Here is a 15,462-nt window from a genome sequence, read left to right as displayed (position 1 = left end):
GAAGAAGAAGAAGAAGAAGAAGAAGAAGAAGAAGAAGAAGAAGAAGAAGAAGAAGAAGAAGAAGGAGAGGTTATTCTTTCTTTTATTTCCCAAAAAAAACTTGTGCTGCAAAGTCACTGTGTCCCAGTGCTGTCTTTCACATTCCCCTGGCAGTCACCTGCAATTGCATTTTTCTCAAGTGTTTTTTCATTTTTAAAAGAAATTTCTGACAGTTTGCTGCTGTGACATGTCGTGACTAAAGTCAAAGTCAAACTGCTATTCAGTAGCCAATTAATATGACACTCTTGGTGTTTAAAACTTTCCATCATCATTTAAAAAAACACAAATCTATGACAAAAAGTATCTGATGAGTGTGCCTTCGGCTTTGGCAAGACAGTGTTTGCAAACGGGATATGTCAACGTCCACAAATCAAAAAGGTATTGTTCTTGAATTTGCTTTTATAAAAAAAAAAAATCAGATGATCCCCTGGTTGTACAACTGAAAGCAACGAAAGAAGCAGGCCTCACTGATGAGTTGATTCTCTCCTTTCCTGTGATGCATCACTTCAGCACTTCCACCGGCTGCAGCGTTTGAAGTCCTCCCTTCGACAAGAAGCTGATTGTGACAGAGCAGCTGGCAGCTGACCACAGACCTGTCGCGCTTTGACAACACCGCCCACGACCTCCTCCGCAGAGGTGAGCCGGGTCGCCCGCATCCAGCAGACGAGATCAGAGCGGCAGGTTTGCCTGACATCGGCTCAGTCCGACGGGAGATGTCAGCCTCAGTCACGACGGGAGACAGAGTGCGAGACGCACCAGCGGACTAATGCTTCCCTATAATGAGAACTTCCCTGAGTCATCGTCTCTCACTCTCATCTCCTTTTTTTTTCCACTCTTTCATTCAAAATATCTATTTCCAGAACAGCTTGATTGGGCGCACCTGAAAGTAAGTAAGATTGCCAGGATTTTAGAAAAACAAGCTTCAACTTCTGTGTCAAACACCATCGTAGTGGAAGTGTTTTGGAGGTTGACAGTAATCTGAGTACATAGCAATTTTTTTATGAAATACTGTACCTCCTCTCACATGCCACTTGACTGCATGTAGGATAACAAAAAAAAAAAACTCTGACTCATCCCTGATGAAGCTTTAATCCTGATGCTGAAAGACTCATGAGACGTCTTCTGTCGTATTTATTTCCAAATAGGTGAAATTTCCACCCAAAAGCGTGACAAAAAAATAAGTCAAGCTTATTGTCTACTCGGGCTTTGCATCGTGAAGACTTGAGACTATTTTTGGTTGCTCCAACAGATATTACTAATCCCAAAAAACAGTTATACAACACAAACTATTTTCTGGCTCTCGGCATATTACACAACAAGGTCCATATATGGGTGTGGGGGAGAGTTGTAGGCAGCAGGAGCCCACACACCCAGGTGGGCCGCTATAGATTAGGCCGCTGTGTGGGCTTCACTACCAGCTGGCACCTCCGCGTCTATTGAAGGAGGAAACACATCGCAGTAACTACAAAGGGAATTTCATTTTCAAATAAGATTTCAGCGTGAGCGGAATGTTGCAGCGTTGTCCTGTACTGAGGCCAGACTTGATCCAGACCGATTCAGAGTGGAAGGGCTCCTGAACTTTGCCGTGTGCCTTCTCCAACATTAAATCACCACTAACGATTGTTCTCTTCAGGCGCACATGAGGTTTTAATGAGATATAATTTCCCAAGGCAGTAAAGTGTTTCACTGGAAATGTCACTGAAAGGTTGTGTTTGAAGAAATGTCTTTTTCAAACAAAACTCTACACATCTCCGTTAGCCCTCTGTTTGCATTATACAACAGCAGATCTCTGCTTCCTCTTCCTGCTAAAACTGGTTCTTTGTTGGAAGGAGACACAAAAACAACACAGCCACTCGATGGTCTCAGGTGATAAAACAAACACTTGACTGGTGTTGTTGTCACACCAGCTAGTTGTCACTAGCCAAGGAGAGGTGGACTTTGTGTCGTCATTCAAATTTTACAATTTTAAGTTGTTGGTTTTTTTTGCTTGATAATAAAACCCAAATTAGTATGATCTTCACAGTTCTATGACAAAAAGTGCCAATGTTTATTTTCTTCTAATTCAGTTCTCAAACAAAAGCAAAAGCTGACTGCAGCAAGCTTTGCGCTACACTAACATCTTGTCAGCACACGTGGGAAACTCAGCGTGGTTGCACATGCGATGATGGAGGAATTCGTGTCTTGTTGCAGACGAGAAAAACCGACCAGATGGAGCGACTGGTCTCGGCTCTGCTGTCAACAGACCAGCGTGAGGTCGGGCCTGGATCAGAAAGAGAAGGTCGGGGAGATATCTGACCTCTGACACTCTGACTCCTCACAGCAGGAACAGCGCTCAGAAAAGAATTGCCGAATTGTTTGCGCTATTACGAAAATCGGGGACTTCCAATCTTACTTGGTTGTTTTTATGGCACGGTGAGCAACGTCGGCCCCTGCAGCAGACAGGCCCTGCTAAAGGTATAAATGGTTTTGGGCCGTACAAGCAGACTCTTTACATGAGTAAACAGTTCATTTTAAATGTGGGAATGTCTTTATCGGCAATCTAAAAGAAACATTGTGTTTAATCTCATTTGACTAATGCGGAACGCATGTTGCAACGCTGACAGATTGCCGGTTATACCGGGAGCCGTGTTTTTAAATGAGAAATGGAGCCACTCGTGTCTTATGCAATCCAGGATTTATGCTGTTTGTCTTGCCAAGAACAAAAGTCGATCCGTTTGGAACTGGAGGCAAACCCCGGAGCAGAGAGACGGAGGACGCTTGCTCGGTGAATTTCTCATGTCAGATTTGAAAGTTTTCTCACTTGGCAGTGCAAACAGCAACGGAGGCCCCAGTGCGAGCTGGAACCAAGAAAGCCGGCATTTGGTGGAGGGAGGTGGACGGTAAAACACACTTCAGCCAAGCATTGAGATCTACTCTTAGGTGTTAAACGTCTAATTTTAGGGGATTGGTTTTTTAAGAAAGACTACGGAGATGTAATAAAAAGATGTCTAATGTCTAATCCTCTCCAATACTCTACAAAACATGGCAATGTCTGTTTTTGTAGCTAGAGATCTTATATTATAAGTCCGGTCTACTGTTGTTAGATATGTTAATGTCCTTAGAAAGTGCTGAAAACAGTGGTGAAACTAAATGAACGTACATTATATCCCTACATTGTTTAGATTGTTCTGACATGACCTTTACAATCTGTCGAGGGAGGAACCGAAGAAATTCATTATGTCGCATCACGTCATTACAAATACAAAGTATTTGATCTGATACGTTAAATGCAAAACCAAAGCACCATAATCACTCCAACAACCGATTAAAATTTAGACGGGTCAGCTGTGTCCAACTGAGTTCTTGCCCATGCAAACAATAGAAATCAACACTCGATGTCTGACAAGCAGCCCAGCAAAAAGGAGTTAAACATAATCCTCTCAGCATTCATCCATTTTGTACAGCCACCGCTCCAGCACTCTGGGTCGAGGAGGGGTTGCGGGAGCCAATCCCAGCTGTCTTTGGGTGAAGGCGGGGTCACACCCTGGACAAGTGTCACTTCATCCCAGGGCCACATAGACACAAACAGCCATTCGCACTCACATTCAGTCCTGCGGACAATTTTCTTTTACAATCTACAATTTTCAGCAGTCATGCACAAAATAGAGAAAATAATATGTATTTTTTTTCAGTGCTCAGTCATTTTAAAATATCATTTAACAAATCCAGAATGTTTAGAGAAATGACAAGTGACCTCTATGTAGCTGGCACAGATTATTTTGGGGGGGGAAACTGCTAACGTTGCAAGACAACTGGATTGCTGACGTTTCAGGTCTAAAATCTATCGGATCTATTTCTGACACATCCTACCGATTTTGTTTCCACCAGCCAGAATATTACTGGATCAATCGGAGTCACTCGAAGGGGCCGGGTTTGCTGTTCGGGACAATATTTATCTTTGCGGAAGCGTGTTACTAATTTTTGTTTGTGTGTTTGTTTGTTTGTTTGTTTGTTTGTTTGTTTGTTTGTTTGTTTGTCTTTGTATTCCTTGGATGCATGAGACATTCCAGTGTGCCAGTTTATCTAACTGCAGGATCATATGAAGGTCTCTTAAATCTCCAACCACACTCACACAGTGAATGCTGTCACACTGTCAAGCAGGAAAGTCGCTGTGTTAATGCACAAGGGAGATTTTCATTATTTGTTACTGGCTTCCTCATATTGGAAATACTGACGGTTTTTCTGAGACCATGACAAACCGATCTCTTAATCTCTCTCTTGCTGTGACTGTGATGGCTGTGGTCTTACTACTTCCCCATAATTACTGCAAATTACTTTTTTGTGACTTTATCTAACAATCATTATACACTTTGGAGAAAAAAAAAATGTAACTCACTGGCAAAACAACATTTCCATGAAAACAGTGAGCACTTTGTTTCTCCCCAGTGTCATCTGTTTCAGAGTCGTTTCAGGCGATGAATTAAGGATTTTCTACTTATTCCAGCTGAAATTGTTACAGTTACCCTGTAGGTGAGATGAAAGATAGATGTAAAGGTGGTATAATTAACACGTGGTTTGACTGACTTACACCCTTAAAACTGCCGTAACCTCAGAAAACACATCAGGCAGCTGACACGAGAGAAACGTCACAAACTCGGTAAAGTACATGAGAAGTCGGCAGCGGAGTGAAAAGCGGTTTCCTAGCTTTTTTTTTTTTTTTCTTTTTCTACGAGGTATGTCGAGGTGTGTCAGAAAACACATCAGGCAGCCGATTATACATAGTCGAGCTTCTTTAGCAAAACTGAAGAGTTTTAAACCTCTGTTTTGTAGTTTTGAAGAAAAATGAAGAGTGAAACTTACCAGCCATTCCGTGTGTATTTTTGACATGTTGTCCTTTAGCTTGAAATATTTCCTCAGCCTTTCCAAAAAAAAAAAATATATATATATATATACTTTGTTTCTTCTTCTCTGCCTTTATATCCAGGCATGTCTGTTGCCACCTGTTGGACGGGAGACACAAACAAAGAACAATTCAATGATTTTCTTGCAATGGTGATTGGCACCAGCTTTCCGTGGGGGACAACGATATCAAGTGTTAAACAGGTGCAACGTAATGGCTGTCAAGCTGTGGACAAGCTGGAATCAAAACATTAAAAAAAAAAATGCTGCAATTCTCACCAATTCCAAAACACCATTTGGATATTGTTACGGAGTTAAAAAAAAAAAAAAAAAAATTGCTTAAAGAACATTTAAGGCATTTACAGCAATGGACAATGAATATTAATGTAAAGATAAAGGAGAAGAATGACTAGATAGGATATGTAAATTGCATGTCAACTGGAATGAGTTTAAGTTATAATTCCCAGTGCTTTCGGAGAACCTGTGGGTCACATGATAACCTCTGGAGGTCACAGCTGCATTTTGCCACAGCAGATACTGTTTCTTGCAAGGTTATATTTCTTTTTAAAAGCTTGGATTTTAAAGCAACTTTGATGTACAATTAAACAGCTGTGGAGTGATTGTATACTAGATTAAACAAATTACATATGTACATAGATACAGACTGCTTTACCCACAAAACCTGCAAATTTCAGTTTGTGAATGGTTTCAGTGGAAAAGGGGGAGAAGAAACAGAAGGAATTTTTCAGGAATGTGCCTGTTTTTAAACTCGGCTCAATAAATCTGTCGCTCCGCACAAACTGAGCTTGCATCCAAACTGCGGATGCTTGAAGAAACTCCTGCGTTTGACCAAAATAGGCGCGTGACCTCAGCTCCAGCGGGATGGAATCGCAGACTGTGTGATCTTTTTCTCTTTATCTGTTTTTGAGCTTTGACAGATTGACTTTTATGGCTCGTTCTTTCAAGTTGCCAAACATATTTGAGAGGGCCACGCTTTGGCACGGAGGATCTGAGGGAGGCAAAGCATGGGCTCAAGTATCTCTTAAATCGCCATTTTTTTATTTTTTTTCTCCCAGTAACCCATGACTTTATATCAAAACTCAGGACAAGTTTAATGAAGCAGCTTTACACTAAAAGGTCACATTACATCCCCTAGTCGGGGGATGCAAGTCTCTCATCATAAGAAAAGACAAACCTCAGACACTCAACCTGCCCATTCATAGCTGATGCCGGTGCGTTACGCGTCTCGGCGCTTCGGGAGACGTTGCGTCACGCGCGCTTTCCCAGGCTCGTGTTGAGGCAAGTAGTCGGTTTGTGGCGGAAGTGCGCGTGCTGCAGAGGAGACAGGAGATGCGCGCTACTGCTGCTGCTGCTGCTGCTGCTGCCCTCCTCACTTCTCCGCCGAGCCCCGGGAGGATGGAGGCAGAGGGACTTCACGCGGACGCCGCGGCTGCGCACTTCAAAAGGCAAATTGCGCGCACGGGGCTGCTGCACCATGTAGACTTTGTCCGCGCGTTTGTAGCTTTAAAATAATTGGGAAAACAGGGGGGGGGGGATTCTTTCAATTTGCTTGATTTGCGCTTCCAAGTGACCCTTGCTATGGAGGACTCCTCGCGTCAAAATGAGCGCGAGCACTGACAATGTCACGTTCCTGTGGAAAAACGGCTCCACGCCGCTGGACGACGCGAGCTCCCGGCACAACTTCAGCAGCAACAGCTCCGGGGGGAACCACACGGAGCCCGGCGTGGTGGAGCTCAGCCGCGCCATCCCGCTCGGCCTGGTGCTGGGGGCTTTCATCGTGTTCGCCATCGCGGGCAACATTCTGGTCATCCTGTCGGTGGTGTGCAACAGGCACCTACGCACGCCGACCAACTACTTCATCATCAACCTGGCCATCGCCGACCTGCTGCTGAGCACCACGGTGCTGCCGGTGTCCGCCACCCTGGAGATCCTCAACTACTGGGTGTTCGGCAGGATCTTCTGTGACATCTGGGCGGCGGTGGACGTGCTGTGCTGCACCGCGTCCATCATGAGCCTGTGCGTAATCTCCATCGACCGCTACATCGGGGTGAGCTACCCGCTGCAGTACCCGGGCATCGTGACGGAGAAGCGGGCTCTGCTGGCCATGCTCGGGGTGTGGGCGCTGTCGGTGGTCATCTCCATCGGACCCCTGTTCGGCTGGAAGCAGCCGCCGTCGGAGAACGACATGGAGTGCCCCATCACGGAGGAGCCCTTTTACGCGCTCTTCTCCTCCCTCGGCTCCTTCTACATCCCGCTGGTCGTCATCCTGGCCATGTACTGCCGCGTGTACATCGTCGCCAAGCGGACCACTAAGAACCTGGAGGCCGGCGTGATGCGCGAGCGGATGAACTCCAGCGAGCTCACACTCAGGATCCACAAGGGCTCGCAGGTGCAGGAGGAGCAGGGCGGCTCGAACCCGGCCAAGGGTCGCGCGAACCAAGCCCGGAGTTCGCTCACGGTGAAACTTCTGAAATTCTCGCGGGAAAAGAAAGCGGCAAAGACTCTGGGAGTCGTGGTTGGCATGTTTACGCTGTGTTGGCTGCCCTTCTTTCTGGCCTTACCCATAGGTGAGTTGAATTATTCCCCCTGTCATATCAAATTCCTCCACTTGCAGAAGTGCAGATTAGATTAGATTATGAGACTCATAGAGTGAATTTCCAAGCGATCAAATGTAGAGTGGGGGGGGGGGGGTGCGGGGGGCTTCATGGCTGCTGCATTCCATGTAAATCATAGCAGTCACTGGGAAAATCTCCTTGGTTGCGTTTATTGCTCTGCACCATCATCACACCACAGAGTGGGCTTTGATATAGTGGTAGCAGTCCTCTTACACTGCAGGGTCAATGACTAACGGCAGCATACCGTATATTACTGAAGCACTCAGTAAACAGCAATGTTGGAGTACACGGAGTGGAGAAAAAAAATCAACTCAATTTCATCGGCTTTGGAATTAACTCAGCCATCAACATAGCCAAGAGTGAAATAGCTGGATTTTGCACCACTTTGTTCTTTCACGGTGTAGTCTTCTCCAGCTTGAAAATGGCCATTTAAGAAGGCGAGACATGAATGGCTTTGCATCTTCACAAGTCTCATTTGCGACTCCCCCAGAATGCCAATGAAGGCTGGAGGCGGCCAGTGTGTACAGAGGTCTGTGGGGCCTGCTGGGGGTCTCTCTCACACTGATACCGACAAACATTTAACCCCTCACTGTGACAGCAGAGGAAAATGGTGTCACCTCAGGTGAAAATCTGTGCCATGTGTTGTGCAACAGCAGTAATGGGGTGTGCGGACCACCACAGAGGCTGCTGTGTTCTTTTTTTTATTTTTCACATAAACCTAATTCTAATGGTATTTAGTGCATTTTGGGTCACACAGATGTATATTTGGTGTCTACACACTTATTGTTGCGTTTTGTCTCCATTCCCCTGTCCTCAGCAACACAAAGGCATTCTCTTTACCACTGACCACTATGTCAATTTAAACTCTGGGAACATTTTCTAATCCAAATTAACATTTAGGAGTTTTGCAGAAAGAACAAATCCCACCCACTGGACAGCCCTGGTAACTACAGACGTTAGTAACGCCAGAAGAAAAATATTGTCTTTACAATACGCTCTGCCAGATCATCAGCCTATTTGGATTTGAAACAGTAGCCATACTTTACTCAAAATCAAAATATCTACTGTAGCCTCTCAAGAGCTGCATTCGTGTAAGCATGCACAATAATGCTGCAAAACAAGTCCATTTGGGATTTGTAATTTGCTGTACTCCGTGAAATCATTGCACAAATTTTAAATACTTGATTGACGACTGCTGAAGAGATCATTTTTGGTGGAATTCTTTCTGTGAAACTCCGGAACTCGTTGCATGGATCAGAATGTCACCATAACGCTACGTCAACGAAGTGGAAACAAGGTGAATTGTGAATTTGTTTGAACTAACCAAGCAAGCTGTGATTTCAGTATCTTAAAGATCCCATAAAAAGTGGGGTGATGTGGGGTTCAGAAGGGGGCCCGTTTACGCAACACTAATCAACACACTGCCAAGAAAACCCAGCCGTTAGCTCTTTGTAAACGGTCCCCGAGGAGGCACACACATGCAAAGAGACAAAGCAGCATGCTGGAATTTCACACAGCCAGACGGGATATATCTGTCAGCAAAGTTTGAGAAAGAGCAGTGTAACATGTTGGCGACGCAGCAGAGATTTCAAGCTAAAATGCTGTTACTTAAACTAGAAATGGGGTTCAGACTGAGGCCTAAAGCTAAAACATGCTCAATGAGTTCAGTTGTCCTACGGTGCAGACAAGCTGCCGAGCAGAGCTGCGACGCCTGGTATTGCTAATTTCTCAATAACAGAGAAAAGACAGAAGAGGTTGTAGATCTATCTAAAAAAAAAGATGTTATATCTTTTTATATTTAAAACCCAAATATTTTGGTGTGGCAGTTAACAACATGTCCAACGGAAACTTCACAAAGACTTCAAAGGCAATGCAGCTGAACACAAGATGTTCCCTCATTATCCATTACCGTCCACCCACTGCCAGATCTTTATGCCTTACACTTGCTATTACCCTGCTCCTTCCTCTTCACAGTGTCGCTCATGCACCTGATGGCACATGTGTGTAATCAATGTGCGAGGGAGCTGGTAGTTTTCATGAAAGCGGGGGTTACTATGGAAGGATGTACACAACCTACCTGACCTACTGAACTCAGATGCTACTAAATACCTGGCTTTTGTTTTTTGGACATAAATGGACAACATGCAGCTAACAGTCCTGTTTTGGGTTGGTCGGTTTTAGCATCTCCTTTTACGCCCTGAACTTGGCGCAAAGTATGAAATACAGACTACAGGATTCTAAACATCAAATCAAATTGTTTGAGTTACAGCTCCAGGATAGCTCACTTGGACCAAAAAGAAGCCCAGAATTTCCCACACACTCACTGACCTGTCTGGTTACCTATTTAAATCATCATATTAAAAAAAAAAAAAAAAACAGAGCTGTAACATGGAGGCTTATATCTCAGTGGCCAATCCAGTTTAACTGAATCCTATATGTGTGATGAGGCTTTACATAGAAGTTGCAGTGTTAACGTTTTAAGTTTATTTCATACTTTAAACTTAAATTTTGAACTGCCGAACCTAAAGCTGCCTCAATAAATTTGTCGATGTTTTAAAATAGAAATACATGTCAAAATACTTTGTATTGATATTTTAAATGTGATTAAATGAATTAAGAAATCCACTTAAGTAAATATACTAGGAAAATATAAAATAATCAAAGACAGCAGAAGAAGTCTCAGTCGCTGCTTCACCTGCATATTAAAGCGAGTTTGCACAAGGATGAATGCCGGCTGTAATGATGCTGCTGGGACTGCATCTAATTCATTTTCATTATAATTATCCTGCTCCTTCTCTATTAATTATTAATTGCTTGTTGGATGGAGACAGTGTGGAAAATAATTAAAGGCACAGTGGTGGTGATGCTAAAAGCCACATTGTCAATTTAGCGTGACACATCGTGCAGTGTTCAGAAGAACAAACAATATAAGGTTATTTGCTGGAGAAATACAAATGAGAATTCTACTGAAAGACTTTCAAAAAACGTTTGATTAACGACAGAAGGTTTAGAGAGATAGCCAGTGTGGGATCCATGAGTGGAAAACTATCTGTGCAAAGAGAAGAGTGAAGACTGCACTTTTCAGACTGTTGATTTATGAACACGGTTGTTTACATTTTATCGATTTGTTCTCACTTGCTCCGGTGCTAGCTGAGAAAAATTAGTCTATTTTCCTGGAATACTTGTGTAATTTCACCCAAGGCGTGGTCTCGTTAGGTGAAATAACCAGCGCAAGCACAAAATGTGCCAAGGCCTCACACACACATAGCCGCTGGTGCAGCAACGTGCCAGCATCTGAGAGGAAACAACGCTTTCATGAATTAACCAACTGTTTCCTTGTTGTGTCTCACTGCAGAAACGAATACTGTGGCCCTGCAGGTGTGTGTGTGTGTGTGTGTGTGTGTCTCACACGTGTGGGCGCATGCATTGTTTTTCCCACCCCACCTGGCCGTACCTCACTGTCCAGAGGGTAATGGAAATGGTTTTTGAAGGGGAGAAATTAATGAGAGTGCTAAGTGACAAAGGCATGAGGAAGAATGGAGGGCGCTGGAGAGGCCACAGGGCAGTGGGGGTGAGGCCATGGTCCCCATCATGGCAACCCAATCTTTCAAGAATGGGGTCGTGCTCTCATTTAATTCAAGACTATCTGGAAATGGGAATAATGATTCTGCCAAACTCAATGAAGATGCATTAATCCGGTTTGAGGGATTTGCATCAAACAGGATGGTTGAATTTTAGGAAGGCGGATTTTGTTTGTTTGCATGTGTGTGTGTGTGTGTGTGTGTGTGTGTGTGTGTGTGTGTGTGTGTGTGTGTGTGTGTACTGAATAGTAAAGACCAGGCGCATATTCTTACCAAGAATTACAGGAAGTCCTGCTATGTTGAGATGTTCCTGTGTTTAAGGCGAGATGTGTGTACACAGCCTGTCGTCGGGAACCTGATTCTTCTCCTTGTCATGGGACACTCTGCGGTGAGCCCCAAAAACAATCGACACTCCACTTAAAACACACAAACATGTACTATATCTGTGGCGCAGGTAGGTCTGTTTACAACCGGATTTCCTACTATTTTATTTTGTAGTCTTGCTGGGAGAGGATACAGGAAGTGGGCAGCGTCATGAGGCAGCGTATGAATGATGCGGCAAAATGAAAAATCTGATCTTAATTTGTTATTAATTTATTTATTTGTGCAAAATTGTGTGCAAGTCAAAGTAAAAAAGTTTAAAGTTTATTTGATGAATTTTGGAGAGGCTCAGTCAGTCACAAGGAGATATTCACTAATGTGGAGACGAAAGTCATTCACTATGTCAGCAAACGCCTTAAAAAGTAACAACATTCATGAGAAGTGAAAGAATGATTTGTAGTTCCACTTCAGTATACAACGTATCGCACTTCCGAATCAGAATTCCACTCCTAATCTATAGAGCCTGGTCTAGTAGTCTCGCTGGTGATGTTTTCTAATCCATCCAACCATTCAACAGCAAACACGACGTGTCTACATAGTGCTCATGTGAAATCTTCCAATTCACGTCTTGCAGCTTCACCCACATGGTAGTAAATGAAATTAAGAAACTAGCTGAAAACTAGCAACATAACATTAGACAGGGGTCACATTCGTGTGTCTCTAATGAGTAAGACAAAATCATTTTTTCATTTTTGCAATAGCCACTTGGATGCCTGCCAGTCTCAGAGGCTACATTGGATATTTTGACCTATATGTAGATAAAGATATACATCGTTATACTGCCACATCTATCTACTACGTCTATTGTGTTTTCAGTGGCTACTGTCAACATCCCTTAAGTTGAATTCTTTCCCTCCAAAGACTGGTGCATGGATTGGAAAATCTCACCAGTAGTTTGAGGGGTGAAATTTCGACTTTGGAGTGAACTATCCTTTTAAGTTACTGGGAAGAATAACTGCCAAGAAAAGACAGGCAGGGAGTAATTCACCCCCCCACCCCCAACACAAACACGCACGCACGCACGCACACACACACACACACACACACACACACACACACACACACACTACTTCCTCGCTGGCTTGTTGTCACACAATCTCTGTCTTCCTGAATAATAAATTGACTGGCGGGTTGGAGTGACAATGTCTCTTGCCGCACCAAAACAGAATTGTGTGGGATGTTTCATGTTTTATTTTTTATTGGATCATTTTTATCTCATTAAGTGGACACTTGTGCCTTCAGGCTCTCACTAATAATTGCAGCCAATTATTTATTTTCAAACCTACTACTGAAACAACGTCTGAGCACGTTATTGCGTACGCTGCTGATCTGATGTTTTCGTTTTTTGGATGAAGATAAAGAAGATTAGCAGATGTGTCTGTGACTGTGCACCTGTAACGTCTCGGCTGAACAAGTTCAATCGCAATCGTTCCCCTGCATCCCGAGGATGCTCAGCAAACGTTCTATCAAACCAAGTGGGCTGGTGTGAAGAAACAGTTTTGCTTGCGTCTGCCCCCGCACGTAAACACACAATCCTTCCTTTCACACTAATCTCACACTTGCTTATTAATTCTCCCTCTTATCTCCAGGCTTCCCCCGCTAACCTCATTAGCCTGAGAGATATTCCTCCTTTATTTAAACCCGGCCACAGAGGGGGGGGGAAGGCAGAACGAGGCTAGATTAACACGGTTCAATCCAACGCTAAAGTCGCTCATTAGCATCAAACGCTCACACCAGAAAGTGTTGGTTTTGTCTCCGCCGCTTGTGTTGCCTCTGATTTGGGGGCGAAGACAAGCCTCTTCTAAAGTCTACATTTGTGAAAAGGATTCCATTTGTTGCAGTTGTGCAACTCTGGTAAAGAAGTGTGTATTTGATGAACTCGTTTTTATATTTTGCTCCTACTCAAGTTATGCATCAATCTGTTTATTGGAAAGAGACTTGAGAACAGGAACAGAAACCACCACAGCCTCTACTTCACAGTCATAGTTTTTCTCTGCCTGCTGTGTGCCTTGTTGCCATAGTTGACCAATGCTGACACCTAGTGGGTGTCCTGTGATTTTTCAATTCACTGCTTAAAATTCAACGTTTAGAAAAATAAGATACTGGCTTGCTTTCATGAAAGTTTAAGTAATTTAAGCAGCAGCGCCGCCTCTGCAATTCACAACTGATTGATCATTCTTGGTGGTTGTGCAGAAGCAAGCAGCAGCATCTTAATTCCTGCAGCATCCTGCAACCAATATTTGAATATTAGTATTTTACAGCATCTCCTGACTGAATTCAACGTCTCCACCCTCCCCTTGTGTTTCCAGGCTCTTTCAACGTCCACCTGCGGCCGCCGGATGTGCTCTTCAAAGTCATCTTCTGGCTGGGCTACTTCAACAGCTGCCTCAACCCCATCATCTACCCCTGCTACAACCGCGAGTTCAAGCTGGCCTTCATTCGCATACTGAAATGCCAGTGCCACCAGCGCAAGCGCCCCGGCTGGCGGGCCTACAACTACCGCTCATCCAACATCAGCTCGTCGGGCAACTCGCGCAAGGGCTCGGCGGACCACAACTCCAGCTGCCTGAACGGCAGCCAGCGGACCCTGCCGTCCTCGGCCAGCCCCAGCCCCAGCTACCTGAGCAGGGGCCTCCCGTCCTGCCCCGAGGGGGAGACGCTGTACATCTGGGGCGCCACCACGCCGACTCCCTCCACGCCCAACCTGCTCCCCGGCAGCCCCGCGGACTGCCAGCAGGGGGCGCTGAGGGGAAGCCTTGGGGGAGGTAAAACAGCCGGGGAGACGTCCGGCGGCGTTTTTAATTTCACCTTCGGGAAAAGCCGTGAAAAGCAACGCGGCGCCGCGCCCGACGACAGAGTGTGACGTCACTTCCGCCGCCGCCGTACTCGCTATCCGTGGTTCCGTGGTCATTTTGTCAGTGGGTCGTCCTTATGGTCAGTGTGAGGTGAAGGTGAGTGTTGACAGTGGTGCTGCTGTGTCAGAGGTGTTTTTGCGTCTGTGTTGCTGTATCTTTCGGAAGGCCGATGTAAGGACTGTCATCTGCTGCCCCCTGTTGGCCCTGGGACATTCGTGCATGCATCCTGGCTGAACAACAACAACAAAAACTTTAAACTTTAAAACTAATTTAAAATGAAAAAAGGACTTTTTTTTCAGAGGATCAAATAAGAGACTGAACAAGACAAGGGGACTTGTCATGCGTGACGGATTAAACACTCACCCGTTCTGTTACTCTGTCACTTGATATCTTAATGGTATGTTGTGGGGAAAAGCTCAAGAGTATAGCCTGGTTTTATCTGCTGTGCGCACAATCACCACATATCTTCCAGTTTGTATGTTTGATGTTCCAAAAAAAAAAAAAAAGCTCTGTCCATATCAGAAATGTGATCAGTACGTGAATAAACATAGACAGTTGCTCAAAGGAGACTCACTGCAAACTCTGTGTGTCAGTTCATGTGTTCATGGATTGATGATGGTGTATGGCGATGTTTTGTATTCGTACTGGTGACTGGTGGACGATGAATGAACTCCAGCACCTCCACGACCACGAGATCTGGTGGATCTACCTGCTGGCACAAACATTGCTTCAGCCACAGAAGAGGACAGAAGTGGACACCTGCTGTAGCAGGTGCAGGCTGTAACACAACAGTGGGAGGTCACTGCTGCCACCATCAGCATCGATTCGACAGACATGTACTGAAAGAATGTTAAAGCTCGCCTCGAACACGGGCCGGAATCTGAAAAAGGAAATGCCTTGTCATTGAATTAATATTGTCATTAGAATTTGAACCCCCTAGTCAGTTCTTTGAGTCTCATATGATAGTAATCATTCCTGTCCATTAGAATCGTAGATTTAGATTTTTTTTTAAGGCAAAAATGACAACATAATATCAAAGCAGAAGAAAAGAAATAAAACTAACAAAATCTTGAACCAACCTTGTACATTTAA

The 15,462-nt window shown here is 44.5% G+C and overlaps 1 protein-coding gene across 1 annotated transcript; it reads left to right on the top strand.

Moving 5' to 3' along the window:
- Window positions 1-6,294: 6,294 nt before the first annotated feature.
- LOC142892689 (alpha-1A adrenergic receptor-like) lies at window positions 6,295-14,950 on the top strand. Its single transcript, XM_076032929.1, has 2 exons — window positions 6,295-7,505; window positions 13,825-14,950. The coding sequence occupies exons 1-2, from the start codon at window positions 6,539-6,541 to the stop codon at window positions 14,376-14,378; spliced, it is 1,521 nt and encodes a 506-aa protein (XP_075889044.1). The 5' UTR covers window positions 6,295-6,538; the 3' UTR covers window positions 14,379-14,950.
- Window positions 14,951-15,462: the final 512 nt, after the last annotated feature.

The sequence above is a fragment of the Nelusetta ayraudi genome, unplaced genomic scaffold, assembly GCF_046127955.1.
Source record: "Nelusetta ayraudi isolate G7.1 ecotype Tasmania unplaced genomic scaffold, CSIRO-AGI_Nayr_v1 ptg000039l, whole genome shotgun sequence".
Lineage (NCBI taxonomy): Eukaryota > Metazoa > Chordata > Actinopteri > Tetraodontiformes > Monacanthidae > Nelusetta > Nelusetta ayraudi.
The sequence above is the reverse complement of the archived record's forward strand: the minus strand, read 5'-3'. Positions and strand labels throughout refer to the sequence as shown.

Excerpts from the sequence above, each read along its gene's own strand:
- LOC142892689 (XM_076032929.1), top strand. The coding sequence starts at position 6,539 with ATGAGCGCGAGCACTGACAATGTCACGTTCCTGTGGAAAAACGGCTCC. Across the intron at positions 7,506-13,824 it reads CTTTCTGGCCTTACCCATAG|GCTCTTTCAACGTCCACCTG; the intron begins GTGAGTTGAATT and ends TTGTGTTTCCAG.